Here is a 16,345-nt window from a genome sequence, read left to right on the forward strand (position 1 = left end):
CTTGCTTTCGACCTCGATTAGATCTCGCCGGGCTCCCTCTGCGAACCCCCCGATTCGAAACACGACCCACGACGACGACATTCATTGCCACCACGGACTGCCCTGGTCGAACACCGTCGGACCCAGAGCCGTGACCGCTCGAGACAGCGACAGCCTCGACCCGATTGCCTGCACATCGTACCACCGAAACACTTACAGCCAATTACTTTCACCACTTGAAACGAGAATACGAATTGTAGAGATCTTCAGATCGCATGCCATCCTTGTCGTCGCCCAAGGTCAGTAGTCCTTCATCAATGAAATCCCTCATTGAGTCTGACAAGAACGTCTGCTGCGCGCGAACTTGCCAGCCATGCATTCCTCACCCGCACCCACAACATGCACACGGCAAGCGCTGACATTCACATTTCCAACAGTCTCTGAAAGGACGTTTTGCAGAGTACCAGCGCACAAGGTTTACAGACTCCATGGATTCGCCGTCTCCGAAGTAGCTTTAACGATTCACATCGATTCAGTACGATCCAATGGAGACGGAACTGGAGACGAAGCTCGCAATGCGGCAACGACCGCAAAGTGAAGACTTCAAGTCACCCAATGAGGCGGCCGGCGCAAGACGACCGTCGGCCCCTCTCATAAGGACGCCCTTCGCTGCGACTGTAGGACCAAATGCACGAGAACGCAAACCCTCACGGCCTCACATCCACACTGCAGTGACAGCTGGTTTTGTAGCGCATATGACACCACCCGAAACGCCAATGAGTCCATCACCTGACTTCGAGACCACCCTCGCGTCGCCGCAATCGTTATTCCACAACTACTTGCGAGCAATGCATCCATTCGATCCCTCCGCCGATTCCATGCCCGGCGACGATGCATCACAATCGGCCGTTGCGATAAGACCTGGCGACTTGATCCTTGTGCACTGCATCCATGCCAATGGATGGGCAGATGGCACCGTTCTCAACACTGGCAATCGCGGCTGGCTACCCACCAACTACTGCGAAGCCTATGACCACCCGTACCTCCGCAACCTCTTGAATGCCATGACCCAGTTCTGGGATCTGCTCGGCGCCAACGAAGATGCGAACCTATCTACCTTTGTCAGACAAGACTACATAAGAGGGTTGATCGCCGGTGTGAGATACCTGCTGGAACGGGCAGACTGCTTGCACAGAGATGCACCGTCGGTCAAGAACCATGTCGGAGTACGAAGGATGCGCAAAGGGCTGTTGGCGGATCTGTCATCCTTGGTACAAATTGCAAAGAGGCTGCAAGATACGATCAGCGAGCCTTTTGCGGGGGAGGTGATTCACGTACTACTGGACGACTTGATCTGCAAAGCATTCAAGGTGGTGACAAGGGCCATCAGCTTTACCGATGTCTGGAGCCAAGAGGTCAGGCCTGCTAAACATGAGCTGAACCGCCTGCTCGTTCCCCAAGGTCTGGAAACGCCACCAATCGAGAGTTCCGGCTTGGCGATCGATACCTCACTCTTCCCCAAACCGGGTGTCACGCCAATTGACTCGGCCATACATTTCCCAGATCATAACCGGACACAGAGCAATGACGATGTTGCGCCTGGGGCCGACAACGAGGCTGAGAGCGGCGAGGAGCGAAAGCCCCGGCTGTCGATGATCTTCACCCCTCCAGATGGACTGGCAGCTCACAGAGTGTCATTGGTTGCAAAGGACAACCACCGTGCAATGTCCGGCCCGTTGGCTTCAGAGCAGCTGGCAAAGGTGCACGACATTTGCATTAGCCACATTGGTGCTTTCATCGGCCATCATTTACATTCTCGCCCTTCTTCAGAACTGGTCGCCACCACCGAACGTCTCGTCAAGGCATGCAGAAACATGCTCACCATTGTGGACGAAGTTTATGCACACGACCATCAAGGCTCACAAGCTGTTCAGCAGGCTAAGAGTGATTTTGAGGTGAAGCTGGAGGAGCTTGCCAAGTCGACGAAGGACGTTTTTCGATTCTCCGACTCTCCCGACGACGAGGTCATCATGATGCCCGATCAGACGAACCATTTGATCAACGTGGGGACAAGTCTGATTCGAAACACTGGCGAATGCGTTGTCAGGACACGCCAGCTCATCGAACAGATTGGCGATTTCGAGCTGAAGACTTCAGCATTGGCTTCGTCGAGAGCAGCGCAAGAGATCCCAGAGCGCGGCGACAGTCTGGCGCAAAACGATCAACAAGACGATGATTCCAAAACAAGGAAGCGTGTATCAACGACGCATCGGTTGTCGAAGACCGTGATTCCTCCGCCTCCACCAATTCCTGATGATGTCGGTACCACTGAGTCCACGGGAGCCTCCGCGACGCCACAACCAGAGACCACAGAATCTGGCCAGGATACACCGACGGTCGGGACAACAGACAAGCCCCTACCTCCACCACCAAGGCAAAGATCCGTGAAGCGGGCATCGCACAACTCCAGCAACCATGTCGAGTCCCTCAAAAGTCCAAGGTCTTTCCGTTCGAGTTCGACCAGCCCTGCTCGCAAGGACAGCGTTGGAATGTCGATTGCCGGGTCTACAGACACTTGCTACAGCAGCACACGGGACTCTAGTATCACCGCTGTGTCGCAAGCGTCAACCCGAGCGACCACGCCTGACCAGCCAAAGGATTCGTCGAGCTCAGATCCGGCCTTGATGAACAGCTTCGCGAGCATTTCTAGCCTCAAATCCGTCATCACCGATGACAGCATTGACGCCGAGCAGCTCTTGCAAAAGACGTACGCTCACGAGTTGACCTTCAACAAAGAGGGCCAAGTCGCTGGTGGCAGTCTCCCAGCTCTCGTGGAACAATTGACCACGCACGACTCTGCGCCAGATCCACAGTTTGTGACCGCTTTTTTCCTGACTTTCAGAAAGTTCTGCGAGCCGAGAGAATTCGCTCAGACCTTGATCCACCGATTCGACTATATTGGCGACAGCAGGACTGTTGGTACTCCGGCTCGTCTGCGCATCTACAATGTCTTCAAGGGATGGCTGGAGACGTACTGGAGCGCCGATGCCGATAAGGACGCACTCGGCGAGATCCGCTTCTTCGCCTTGCACAAGCTGAAGCAGGTACTCCCAGCCGCTGGAGAACGCTTGGCTGAGTTGACGAAGAAGGTCACCGAAGGATACGCCAACGGCACGATCACTGGACCACTTGTATCCGGTGTTGGCAAGACAAGCCTCTCCTTCAGCCATGACGATGCCAGCATGCCAGAGCCAATCATCACCGTGAAGCAACTCAATGCACTACGTGTTGCCACCGGAGGAGGTGCGCAGGTCAGCATTTTGGATTTCGACCCGATAGAGATCGCACGCCAGATCACGCTGCTTGTGGTCAAGGCATACTGCGAAATCCGGCCTGAGGAGCTGCTCAGCATGGACTGGGGTAAGCCAAACACAAAGAAGGCGAAGAGTGTCCGTAAAATGTGCCTGCTCAACACGGATCTGGCCCATCTTGTTAGTGACACGATTCTGCAGCCGGATGATGCAAAGAAGCGGGCGAAAGTCATCAAGCAATGGGTCAAGATTGGTACTGCTTGCTTGGAACTGTGCAACTACGACTCGGTCATGGCCATCATGTGTCAGCTGAACTCTTCGCCAGTCCAGAGACTGAAGAAGACCTGGGATCTCGTCAACAAGAAGACGATCGCAGAGCTTCAAGAGATTGACAAAGTGGCGGACATGTCGAAGAACTACAACACCCTTAGACGCCTGTTGGAATCGCCTACAGCGCCTTGCCTTCCTTTCCTGGGTGTCTACCTCACCGATCTCACGTTTGTGATTGCTGGAAATCCAAAGCGTAGAGAGCTGCCCGGGGTAACGACCGAGACTGGCGACACCGTCTCGGTCATCAACTTCGACATGTACAGCCGCATTGCCAAAATCATCAGCCACCTTCAGAAGTTCCAGGTACCCTACAAGTTAAAGCAGGTTCCAGAAATGCAGACCTGGATGGATCAACACCTGAAGCGCATGCGAGACGGCCACGACGAGATGGTGAGCACCTTCCACCGTCGAAGCCTCAGCCTCGAGCCCAAACCCGAGGACAGGAAGCATTCGATCTTCCGACTCGACACCGACGAACGGCCCAAGACGGCAGCCTCTCGCCCCGAGGCCTCGCCCATGGACCGCTTCGATTTCTTCCACAAGAGCAGCTCTTTGCTGAACATGCGGAGCCAAACAACGCTCAACATTGCCGACGCGGCGAGCGAGCAGAAACGCGCGAGTGCGCAATAACTGCTCTTTTCTTTTTTTCATCATTTGCTTGTCCGACTACGAGCCTGGAGATTGTTCTGATATGTTTTTTACGCCATGCGAACTATATCTTGGGGGGATGTATGCTTTATTAACGAGAGATACCCATCACGCTTGCTGTATTTTGACAGGGGGAGGGAAGAACATGAAGTGTGTCTTCGGGATGATGATTCGCTTGTTACGGCTGAGACACGGCAAGTCCGTCACAGACAGACGTGTGAGAGTGCGGTCGAGTACCTTTTTGAAATGTACATGTACATGTAGTGTGCCCTTCACAGACGATGAGAAGCGTACTTTTGAATGGCTGATCCCTCAATCTTTCTTATTATATTCGTTGTGAGTTGCTGTGATGAGAAACGCCTCCACAAGTGATTCATATCTACCTTCGGCTTCAGATCATCATATGCGAAGGAGGAGAATATACTAGCCTGGTGATGGAGTGTGAAGAGTGGTATGATATGCAGGAGGGCAGACATCCACCACCAGGCCACCTGGCCGTTCTCCAGAGCATTCCTTGTTTTCGTGTCTCCATGTCGCACACGCCCATCATTGCATGCAGGCGTGGAGGCGTTGGTGGTGGCGATGCACAATGTTCATGTTTGATTACGGCATTTCCATTTGCCTTCCCTTCCATATACCACGTACGATGTACCGATCTCCAGATTCTTCACACTTGCAGCTTCACGATGTCGAATGATGATGGTGTCGTGCAACACGACCGGGATCATCCTGGCTCGAATCCCGGCGATCAGCGCCTGCTTCCGTCATCGCCGCCGCCCCGTGGACTGTCACATGCAAACCCGCCGCCCAGCTCTTCACCGCACTCGCACACGCACACGACACCACCTGAGGCCGAGCTACGGCAGTTGCATATTCATGACCTGACGACGACGATTGGAGGTGAAGGAGGTCTACTTGGAGAGCAGCAGGAGTATGTGATTGGCGGCGAGGATGCTTGGGAGAGATACAACACGACAGCGAGACCCAGAGCTTTCTTCTCCTCTTTGCGTACCGTCTCAGATGAGCGCATGTCTGTGAACCCTGCGCAACAAGCTGCCGATTCCCTGCGGAGACGGTCGTCTGAGTCGACTACGCCTGCGAGTCTTACGAGGAGTTTCGAGAATACGCCTGCGACGAGATCGAGAGCGGATACTGGGCGGTCACCGACAGAAGAGCAGAGTCAGATAATTGCTGTACACGAGCGGTACAACATGGCGAATATGGATGGGTCCCTGCCTGAAGATGACGGCATGCGCTCGCTGCGCCAGCAACTGCAGGAGATTAAGCAGCTTGCGGTGTCGACGGAAGAGAAGGCCCAGAGAATGCATTTCCTCATGACGCAGGACTATCTCAAACATAAGAGCTTGCTGGAACCGATACCCCATGACTCCCCTCAAGAAGATGGTGGTTTGGATAACGATGGCTCCCTCTCGCCCATGCTGGGCGCCGCGGCGATGCCTATTGATCCCAAGAATCCTTACAACCTGGCTTCTGGGGATCTGGATCCTGTGTTTAGCCCTTTGCCTAAGAACCCGAGGGACGTGGAAGGGGATCTGGACGAGGCTATGGATGATGATATCCCCGAGTTGGGCTGCATGCACTACAAGCGGAATGTGAAGGTGCAATGTTTTGATTGCCAGAGATGGTTCCCCTGCCGGCACTGCCACGATCAGGCCAATGACCTCCCTTTTCAACACAGTCTCAATCGCAAGAAGACGCAGAATATGCTGTGCATGCTGTGTCAGACGCCGCAACCTGCTGCGGAGATTTGCACGAATTGTGGGGAGTATGCGGCGTGGTATTACTGTCCGAAGTGCAAGCTTTGGGACAATGACAGTAACAAGAGGATCTATCATTGCGATGACTGCGGGATCTGTCGGGTTGGCGAGGGTCTTGGGAAGGATTATGTGCATTGCAAGCGCTGCAATGTGTGCATATCGATATCGACTTCGGCGGCGCATCCTTGCATCGAACGGGCGACGGAGGGCAATTGTCCCCTGTGTCTGATAGCGCTCTTCGAGTCTCGCACACCGGTTGTCAGCTTGCCTTGTGGGCATTATATGCACGGCGACTGTTACAAGGATCTCATGGCTGTGACGTACAAATGTCCGGTGTGCAGCAAGAGTGCTGTCAATATGGAATTGCAATGGCGGAAACTTGATGAAGAGATTGCTATTCAGCCGATGCCGGATGAGGACGAGGATTTGGATGAGGTTATGCCTCATGTTGAAGGACAAACCGGTCAGGACGAACAGCAAGCTCAGGAAGAGACGGAAGAGCCACGCCAACGCCGGCCGCGACAAGTATGGATCGGTTGCAATGACTGTAGTTCGAGGAGCTGGACGGCATTCCACTGGCTTGGACTGAAGTGTCAACGCTGCGATAGCTACAACACCAACCAGATGGCTCCGACTGCTGTGCATGAGACCGAGGCTGAAAGGTTGATGCGTCAACAGCAGGTGCATCGACATGACTTCACCGGAAACGCCGTCCTCCGCGATGCTGGTATTGGCGTTGAGGACCCGCCTGAGCAATTCGCAAACAGTGCTCTCGAAGCCAGCAACGCCTTGGAAGTTCCCGAATCACCCTCCCAACAAGCCTACCTCTCCAGCTCTCCACGCCTCTCCAGCGGCGCTCAATCCCCCGGTCGCTACTTCGTCCACGACGAAGAACCCCGCCGCCCCAGCTTCACCACAGCCCGCTTCTCCACCCCCTCCATGCCGAACCTCCCCACCCTCTCAAACCTCCCCGACATGCCTCGCATGCCCCGAATGCCCAACCTACCCAATCTCCCGAACCTCCAAAACATGCGCCAAAACCTCCCCAACATGCCCAACGTCGAGCTCCCCCGCTTCTCGCCCTACCAAATGTTCGACGCCGTCAGCCGCAGCCTCTCGCCCATGCGCTACTACCTCCAAGGCCTGGACACGCGGGAAGAACACGAAATCATCCAGCGCATGCGACATCGGCCGACGAGTGTGCGGAGTGATCCGGCGCGGAGTCCGACGACGACGACGATGGGGTTGGGGAGTTCGTCCAAGTTGAGGACGACGAGTAGTGGGAGCGAGGGGGTCGAGAGCGCGGATCTTTGGGCTACGAGTGAGGAGGGGGAGGATGAGGGGCAGGGGGGAAGTGATAGTGATAGTATTCATGCGTTGGAGGCCGGGGAGGAGGATAGTAGTGAGGATGAGGATGAGGGGGAGGAGAGTGGGGAGGATGGTGATGAGGTTGTTGGGGATGAGGGGGAGGCGGAAGAGGGGAGGGAGGAGTTGGATATTTTTGGGCATCGATGATGGATGAGGAGGAGGGTTTTCTCCGGGAGGTGAAAGGACGAGGTATGCATTTTTCTCCCAAAAGCTTTTCAAGTGTCTCGTACAAAGTACTCTCCTGTGTGTCGAATGCTCTGTTACCACATGCAGGTTGTCCCGAGAGAAGAAAACCAATTATATCATTGGTCAGACGGAGCGGTCCGTAAACGGACGCTAGTTCATGTTCGAACTCTAATGCGCTCTCAGAGCGCTCTGCGCTTCTACCTGCATTCAATGCGCTCTGTTTCGGACGCGCTCTTCGACTTCAACGCGCTGTTCTCAAATACGAACAAGGCACGCAGCTCATTGGCCAAACGGAACGCCCCGAGAACGGAAGCTAGTTAATGTTCGAACTCTAATGCGCTTTCCCAGCGCTCTCGTGCGGTTCTGTCTGCTCTCAACAGCGCTTTTTGCAGGAAAAGGATCCTGTGCACTCATTGGTTCGGTAAAGCGGTCCGAGGAGGGAGACTAGTTAATGTCCGAACTCAAATGCGCTTTCTGTGCGCGATCATTTCGACGCGTGCTTTGATTTCGACGCGCTTTTCGACTTCAACACGCTCTTGTTAGATGGAAAGAGGAGCTGATGGCCATTGGCCAAATTGAAAGATCCGTCGACGGAAGCTAGTTGATGTGTGAAGTTTATATGCGCTTTCGAAGCGCTTTTGAGGATGGGTAGGTAGGTGAACTTCACCTCACTTCACCTTCACCATGTGACAAGGGGACGAGAAGCCACACAAAGGCGGCAAGGTTGCAGCAGGCACACTGTATATTGCCATAGCACATTGTCCATCGCCGACTTGAGGGGGCAGTGTTCTGTCCTTCTCCATTTTTGCGTCCGTGCACTTTAGCGTGCGCATGTGATGCCAAGACATTCTGCAGTCGTGCTCCTGTGCCTTGATATATAATCACCGTTCTTCCTACTTACAACACACCATCTACTAAACACAACACCAAACTAGCATCAGGAGCTATCGAGTGCCGGAGTGGAACGCACATCGGCGGCGGATTCAAATGTGTACTTGTAGCCACAATATCAACCTTTTGGTGTTAGATACACGGAAAGCCCCCGGACAGGGAAGGGTGTGGCTCCAGTTCTTCCTGGTGGTATCGCCTGCCACGGGTGACCGCAACTACCAGGTAGAAATTTGCGGTAGGAAATCAATATCAACAGACGACGCAGGTGTCTCAAGAAACGGGAGAGGAGCACCGCAAGATAGGACAGAAGAGTTCGAGAGTAACATTTTAGCATTACATAGAAGTCTGTCAGCTTAGCGTAGCGATCCAGGCGGAGTCGGATACGGGATAAGTACAGACTCGGCATCACAGGGGTTTATTTACAACTACCCAACGTGCGTCCTCGGGAGCGATGTCTTGGTGGAACACAGAGAAGCTCTCTAGAACGTTGGTGTGTACGGAAGTTGTTGTGGAAGATCGGTCGCGGGAATACAGAGTGGGAATTGGAGTTGTATCCATAACAGTGAGAGGTATTGCTAAGGGGAACGACCAAGCACGTGCGATATTCAACTGCACGCTCTTCAGTACAAAGAAAAAGCGGGCTTTGAAACGCTGCGTCCTCCGAGTCAAGGCGACTCCCCCGTTAAGAGCCTCAACTCCATGCTTCCAGCATTGAAATCTCCCGCATCCACAATCCTCATTCTTCTCCTCACCGAAACAACTCATCATCCGCCATCTCCAACAGCAACTCCCACGTCCGCCCCAGCGTCGCCGCCCTCGACAACGCGCGACTAATCCAAACAAACTCCGCGCTCGCCGTCTTCTTCTCCAACCAAACCGCCCCACCCCTCTTAACCCCCGCTTCGACCCATCGAATCTTCCGCCAGAGCTCCTGGGCCTTCGAATCCTCGCCGATGGTGATGACGGTCGCCTGGATCTGCCTCACGTTCCGGGGTGGGTTGAGTAGCGAGAAGTTGAGGTCGAAAGTCGCCTTCGTGGAGGGGGCGTGGAAGGAGGTGAGGTGGAAGTATCTGTCCTTGCGGGCGTTGGTGCTGGGAAAGTGGAAGGCGATGGTGAAAGCGGGTTTGAAGATGGGGCTTCGGATCAGGGCCTGTTCGTCCTTGCGCATGATGCAGAGGTACTTCTGCACGGCCTTGGAGGTTTCGATGACGTCGTGGCTGGCCCGACAGACTCTGTGCATCGAGAGGGTGTCTTCGAGGGGGAGGAGGGAGAGGATCATCTCGGCGAGTTCGACGGTCGCGAAGACCTTCTCGGCGGGAGAGGGTTCGTTGCTGGGAGGTCGTTAGCAGCATGTTCGAGGGACTCGATATCTGTGTGGATGCATGAACATACATTTGCTGGGCATCTGCATCTTGCTCGCTCGTTGCTTCCTCGAGGCCAGTCTTCTGCGAAAAGTGCTCTGCCTCGATCGTCGCAGCTGCCTTTTCCTGGGCAGCCGACAAAACCATGCTGCGTGTCGAGACCATTTTCGTGTGTTAGGAATGATGGGTGGCAAGAATTGAGAGGAGTCGAGAAGTCGAGGACTTGAGATGTTGGAGCGGGAAGGTTGCCGCTAGCGCTAGCCGCTAGGCAGCAGTCACAAGTTTTCTTCCCTTTGGTGAATGATCAGCTTCAGCAAACAGTAACCTACCACAATTGTAAATAGGTCTCTTTTTCACCCTAAGCCAGCAGTTCCATAACGTGAAGAATGTTGACATTGCCTGCGAACTCATTTAAGCGCATAATATACCACTTCGCATAAATACCACTTCGCGGGCTTGGGAACTGTTTGCCCCTGAACTCCCCACTGGTTCAACCTCACTTCCTTCTTATCCCAGAAAGAATACCTCACGTCTTGCAGTCAGCAATACACATAGCTTCCTTACCACGAGAATGGTCAAACGTACAGCAATGGGGATATCAACTAACAATCACTTGAGGAAGTTATATTTCACAACCCCCTGGCCCCGCCCCCGGAGCGCTCAGAGGCCGTAAGAGAAGTTCACTTTCGCTAGGCGAGACGGTAGTTGGGCATAGCTCAGGCCAGACGGGGGCCGGACGTTGGGCATCACTCAGGCCAGTCGGCCGCGCCCGAGGGTGGGCGGGACGTACGGGCGTGGAGTGTGTTGTTGTAAAAAGAAGAACGATGTCTAAGAAGAAGCAAGTATTTAAAGGGCGAGAGGAGCGCGGACCCACACGGTAGCGTCTATAGCCGTAGCCTTCTTTTTAGACATCGCTCTTCTTATTCCTAAGAACGACACACTATCCAATTAGGGCCGTAGCGCTCGCCAATATGTATGAGAGCAATGTTCGCGCCCGGAGCGCTTAGAGGCCTCAGGCCAGGCGGCCACCGAGGGGTCGGCTGCGGCTCTGCGTGTGTTGTTGTTGTCAGAAAGAAGAACGATGTCTAAGAAGAAGCAAGTATTTAAAGGGCGGGAGGAGCACGGACCCACACGGTAGCGGCCTAAGACGTGGGCTTCTTAGACTCGGCTCTTCTACCTTATAACAACAACATATCCGGTAGAGGCCGTAGCTGGCCCTCGCGAGAATGTACGAGAGCGATGTTCGCGCCCAGCGCCGGGAGCGTTTAGAGGCCGTAGGATAAGTTCACTTTCGCTTGGTGTCATTGAAGTTGGTGAGGCCGTAGTTGGGCATCACTCAGGCCATCTCGCGCGGGGCCCCGGGGTGTTGGAGGGGCGGTGGCCTGGGGCGCTGGTGGTTAACGCACCGCACTGCCACCATCAGACGGCATGTTCGAAAGATCAAGACGTTCAGAGGAAGAAGGTCAAGAAAAAAAAAGTCTCAAGAGCTTTGTCTTGGCATCACATGAAAGTCTACCCCCTACCCGATTTACGCAGGACCAACCGCTCGAACAAGCCGGGAAGCAAACTACAGTGCCAGCGCAGAAACTAAAGGTACAACGGGCGGCCTTCTTCGACTTGTTGGAAATGGCGATGGCCGCCACCACCGGATGGTGTCTTGTCGGTACCTAGGAAGAAGAGCGATGTACGTACAAGAAGGAAGTTTTAAAAGGGCGGGAAGAGCACGGAAACACGCATGGCATTGTCTGCGCCGTGTCTTTGCGGGTCCTAACGTACATTAGAGTGCGATGTAAGTACTATCAGCTCCCATTTTGTAAGAGCTTGATATACTCAAGACCTACCACCAGACGCAGTGCAAGCTGGAAGAAAGTGGTAGCAGCCCCTCGATGCCCGAAATGCGAAGAGACACGACCAGGCGAACGGCAGAGCGAAGGCAATATTCGACCGAACACTTTTCGAGGCCAGAAGGAAGACCCGGTCACTTGGGGAGCTGAACCAATGGGGCAATCAAGCTGAGATCAAAGATTCCGAGATCAAAGATTCCAAGATCACCAACGTCTTGCCATTTCTCCAACTACCTCTCCTGTCTAACCACTCACTCACCTCTCTTACCATCCACCAGCGTTCCAAGAATTCCCGCCTTGCAGTCTGACGGCCTGTCGTACGACCGGGTTTTCTCTCGCCTCCAACACATCGTTCGAAATATCGCCCTTCTCATTCAGCACCACAGTCAGGTAGCTTTTCCACGGCTCCAATCCCACTCCATTGGCGAAGTTTGTGAAGTCGGCCGCGATTTTCGGCTCGATCCGAAGCCGTAACGCCCTCTCCTTCGGCCACGGGGGCTTTTCTTGTCGAAGTCCAAGCCCTGCTTCATCGGGGAGGCGAGAGAAGCTGCATCCGTAGGTTCGCGCGACTTCGGGGTGTCATCCTCGTCGTTCGCTGAAACACTGAGTCGCTCGTCGCTATCTTTTTGCCCCAGTCCAATTGGGGCATCGTCGGGGGTGTCTACTGATCCGACTAAGAAGCGAGTTCAGCAACGTTTCCAAGAAAGTATAATATGTTCCATGATCATTTGCCTTCGTCACCTTGCGTTGCAACTCCGCCCATTCCTGGGCTTGAGTGGTTCGGGACAGCGTTCTGCTGGCGGGGAGTCATCTGTGGATAGCCTCCCGACATCGCACGGTGTTGCTGCAGGTGATATGGGTGAGGTTGACCCGGCGAAGGGACAAAATGCGGTTGCATCGGCATGCCCGGCTGGAAGCCCTGGTGAGAGCCGGTGTGCTGCATCATAGTTGGGCGAGGGCTTCCAGAGTAGCCAGCTGGGCCGCCATGTTGCTGCATGTGAGGCATGTGCGGTTGGGCGTGAGGTGGCATCGGCGAGTACCCTTGCTGTGGCATTGGTCCGTTCACGTAGCCTTGCGATGGTTGCTGTACCATCATGTGTCCGCCCATCTGGGGTCCACGAAATTGGGGATTTGGAGGGTATCCCGGTTGCATTGGACCCACTGCAGAACTTGTTAGCATATAGGTTGGCTCTGCATTTGACATCGACTGACTCTGTCCGCCCATCTGACCGGGCATCATCATTGGTGGACCACCTTGCATCGATGGCTGTCTGTATTGCATCGAAGGGCTCATTCCATATCCAGGCACAGGCTGGCCGGGGTACTGCTGGACTGGCATCGGCGGCATCTGTCCATTGAATGGAGCCACAGGAATCTGCTGAGCGCGCGGCGAGTTCTGTACAGAAGCGTTTGGACCAAAGGAGGGCTGCATTCGTGGGTCGAACGAAGGTCCGTGGCCGTGGCCTGGCTGAGGGTAGTACTGCGGTCGTGGAGCCGGTGCGGACATGTTGGGTCCTCCCTGCATATGAGGCGGCAATTGATGGGCGTGTGGCATCTGACCGTTAGGGTTTGGCGTCTGCATCGGCGAAGGGCCATGACTGGGAGCTTGTCCTTGAGGAAAGGTCTCTCGGAACATCTTGTTCTCGTTGGCTTTGGAAGTGGGCCACGTTGGAAGAGTGTTGTAGGCCTGCGGCAAGCCACCGTTCGAGGCGAACTTCTTCTTCTCCTGTTCGGTGTACTCGGCTTGTTTCATTCTCCTGACCGCGCTGAAGCATGGCTTAGGGCCCTTGGTTGCTTTCGACTTCTTCGCGAAGAACGGGGACGAGCTATCGGATGGCGACGCGGCGGCACTACCAGTTCGTTGCGGGCTTGGAGAAGTGCCAGTTGGCGTGAACGCTGAAGCGCCGGGACGGAATTCGAACGCCTTTGCGTTGACGTTCAATCGTGTCGCAGAACTTGGGCTCATCGGCATGTCCGCCGAGGCAAGTGGTGCAGGAGGTGGGATGCGCAGATCGGCAGGCAGAGGCTGTGGTGCGCCCTGCCTGTTATTGAAGAATTGGTTGCCCTGGATGCGCTGGCTCAAAGGTGCGCGAGGAGATGCCCCTTGGCCAGGAAGCTGTTGACGAACCTGTTGCGATACGCGTGCGCGGTGCTGATTGAATGGTGTACGTTGCTCGACGGCCGATGCAGCTCCAGGTTGGGCTGTAGCGACGGAGGTAGCAGGTGAAACAGCGCTTGCTGCTTTATCGGTCACCTTGTCCTTGGTCTTGGTGACCTCTTCCTCCTTTGCGGCTTGATCAGCCTTGGCTTGGATCTCGAGTTGCTTCTCGCGGTCCTTAGCCAGGATAGGAACAAGATCGTCGGGCACGCGACTCTTCAGCTTGAAGTTGGCAGCGAACTTCTTCAAATCGTTGAGCTTGACGTTCTTCTCCTGGCGCTGATTTGCGCGCTTAGCCTCTGCGGCTTGCCTAAGCCGCAGCTTCTCGGTGTTGGCAAAGTGCTTGAAAGCATCTGCGGTATCTCTGACTCGATCCTCCGTGGTGTTCTCTCTCTTCTTCGGAGGTTGCGTCACGGCAGCTGCAGCGTTGCCTTCGGTAGTGACATCCGCAGTTGCTGGTGGAGCAGACGGTCCCGATGTCTCAGCGGATGCAATCGCTGGCTTAGCGATCGAGCTGGAGATGATGGCGGGATCGAATGGAGCGCCGGGTACGGTTGGTGTGCCGGTAATCGGTCGCTGTGATGGCGGGACATATGCACCAGCCGCCCGCTTCGGGAGACTGGACTCACGCCTCACCCCAGAGTACTTCTCTTCCTCATCGCCAGCATCGTCACGATGCGCGTCTTTCCGCCTTTCCTCTGCGACATGTTCATTTGAAGGTGCCGAACCTTCGATCTCACGGGCAATGCGATCTGCCTTGGCTTCCAGCTTCTTGTAGTCGGCTCTGCTGCGATCGATGGTCGTGGTGTAGATGTCTTCGTCGTAGGTGGATTGCACACCGTACATGTGCTCATTGACAGCGAACTGGTCCCAAGTTGTGTCGCCGGAGGCCTCCAGCGACATGTCAATCTCCGTATCCGGACCTGGCTCCCAGCGTTGGAGGTCACGCTCGCGTGGCATCGTTGGGTCTCGGCTGGAAATTTGCGTGTCTGTGAGGAACGAAGCCTCGATCGAGCCTTTACAAGAAATTAGCATTCTCAAGACAACATCCAGGTTGGTGCGCATACCATTTTGGTGGGGTGTCGCGGCAGTCGTGCTAACATCCTGCACAGCCAAATCGATTGTATCTTGGATATCGAAGCTCATCACATGGTCTTCTCCTTCTCCGATATATTCGTTGCTATCGTTCGTGCCATTTGTTTGCTGTTGCGGCGTGCTTGTTCTTCGTGCCATCTTGATCACGTATTGCGGCTTGCTCGTCTCGAGCGAGGCTCCACTGAAGACACCGGCGAATTGCTCGCCATTCTTGAGTGCAAGGGTAACATCTTTGCCCTGTAGCACATCAGTCAGACATATGACCTGCGATGACGCTGGCAGAATGGAGGACAATACGTACGATGAAATGTGAGAAGAGGTATAGTGTTCGGTCGTGTGCGTGCTTATCGGCGTGGAGGTCGGTGGAGGCCTTTGCTTGCTGAGACTGCGATTGTGGAGGGAGCTTTGGGAGAGGCTTCTCGTTGCCGTTGGGGAGGTTATTGGAGGCCCGTTGGGTGATGGGGTTGGGGCCCTGCCAGGCCTTGGGTGGCTGCTGCTTCCTGGTGGTGTAACGCATTAGCACGAGCACGACAGTAGACGTTGTAGAGGTCTGAAGTTGAGCCAGTCAAAATGCCTGAGGCACATGCATTGTACGGGGAAACCACATGCGAGGATGTGCAAGCTGTGTGAGACGAAATAGGAGGGAGTTCGGGTTGTGTGGCATATGCCATTGAGGGAAGTCTTACTTGTTCTGGCCATCAACGGGGCTGCCGGATTGCTTGCGCGAAGCGTCGAGAGATTTGTTGGTGGAGGAGGTGCTCTTCAACTGCTGCTTGGAGGCAGTGGTCGGGGTGGAGGAGTTGGTCTTGCTGGCGACATCGCCGCCGTTCATGGTGGCAGCCGACATGGCGGCGTGTCAGCGAGCGAACGGCGGGCGGCGATGAGGAGATCGGAAGCGTCGCGTGTTTCGGGCTCAGACAGTAGTGCTGCAAGCGAGGGGGTGGTGGAGGGCGGATATGGCAGCTGTGGGAGCTCTGGCTGGGCTTCGCACGCTGCTGCTGCTGGCACACGTAGGCACTCAGACTCGCGCAGCGGGAGGAGCAACGCCGGTAAAAAGAACGCCTGGTCCCAATGCGTGTGCGGAAGAGGAAACGGGCGAGGGGGCGTGTGCGGACGGAGCGGTGGTGAGCGGCGCGGACGGCCTGTGGGGGGTGGTGAGGAGGAGGGTCGGGCGAGTGTCGAGGTGAAGTCGAGGTGCGAGCAGTTCACTGCTGCTTGGGCCAGGTCAGGTCAGGCTCAACTGAACTCGGGGGCTTGCTGGGGCTTGGGCGGGAGCGGCCGCGGGAAGAATAAGCTCTCTGGCTGCGGGTCCGGATGCGAGATGCGGCCAGCAGAACGATGGATGGATGCGTGCGAGTGATGAACTGTTCAATGCACGAGGGTTGTGTGTGGGTGT

The 16,345-nt window shown here is 55.2% G+C and overlaps 4 protein-coding genes across 4 annotated transcripts; 2 read left to right on the forward strand and 2 right to left on the reverse strand.

The window, feature by feature from the left end:
- Window positions 1–554: 554 nt before the first annotated feature.
- On the forward strand, window positions 555–4,250 carry M409DRAFT_54573 (uncharacterized protein; the record flags this gene model as incomplete). The annotated part of the gene is made up of 1 exon (XM_033812755.1): window positions 555–4,250. The coding sequence occupies one exon, from the start codon at window positions 555–557 to the stop codon at window positions 4,248–4,250; it is 3,696 nt and encodes a 1,231-aa protein (XP_033667678.1).
- Window positions 4,251–5,296: 1,046 nt separating this feature from the next.
- Window positions 5,297–7,561, forward strand: M409DRAFT_66363 (uncharacterized protein; the record flags this gene model as incomplete). The annotated part of the gene is made up of 1 exon (XM_033816907.1): window positions 5,297–7,561. The coding sequence occupies one exon, from the start codon at window positions 5,297–5,299 to the stop codon at window positions 7,559–7,561; it is 2,265 nt and encodes a 754-aa protein (XP_033667679.1).
- Window positions 7,562–9,239: 1,678 nt separating this feature from the next.
- Window positions 9,240–10,017, reverse strand: M409DRAFT_54575 (uncharacterized protein; the record flags this gene model as incomplete). The annotated part of the gene is made up of 2 exons (XM_033812756.1): window positions 9,240–9,822; window positions 9,884–10,017. 2 exons carry the CDS (start codon window positions 10,015–10,017, stop codon window positions 9,240–9,242), a joined length of 717 nt encoding a protein of 238 aa, XP_033667680.1.
- Window positions 10,018–12,420: 2,403 nt separating this feature from the next.
- Window positions 12,421–15,796, reverse strand: M409DRAFT_66364 (uncharacterized protein; the record flags this gene model as incomplete). Its single annotated transcript, XM_033816908.1, has 5 exons — window positions 12,421–12,857; window positions 12,909–14,870; window positions 14,922–15,186; window positions 15,251–15,449; window positions 15,636–15,796. The coding sequence occupies 5 exons, from the start codon at window positions 15,794–15,796 to the stop codon at window positions 12,421–12,423; spliced, it is 3,024 nt and encodes a 1,007-aa protein (XP_033667681.1).
- Window positions 15,797–16,345: the final 549 nt, after the last annotated feature.

This window comes from Zasmidium cellare (assembly GCF_010093935.1).
Source record: "Zasmidium cellare ATCC 36951 unplaced genomic scaffold M409scaffold_17, whole genome shotgun sequence".
NCBI classification, from domain to species: Eukaryota; Fungi; Ascomycota; class Dothideomycetes; order Mycosphaerellales; family Mycosphaerellaceae; genus Zasmidium; species Zasmidium cellare.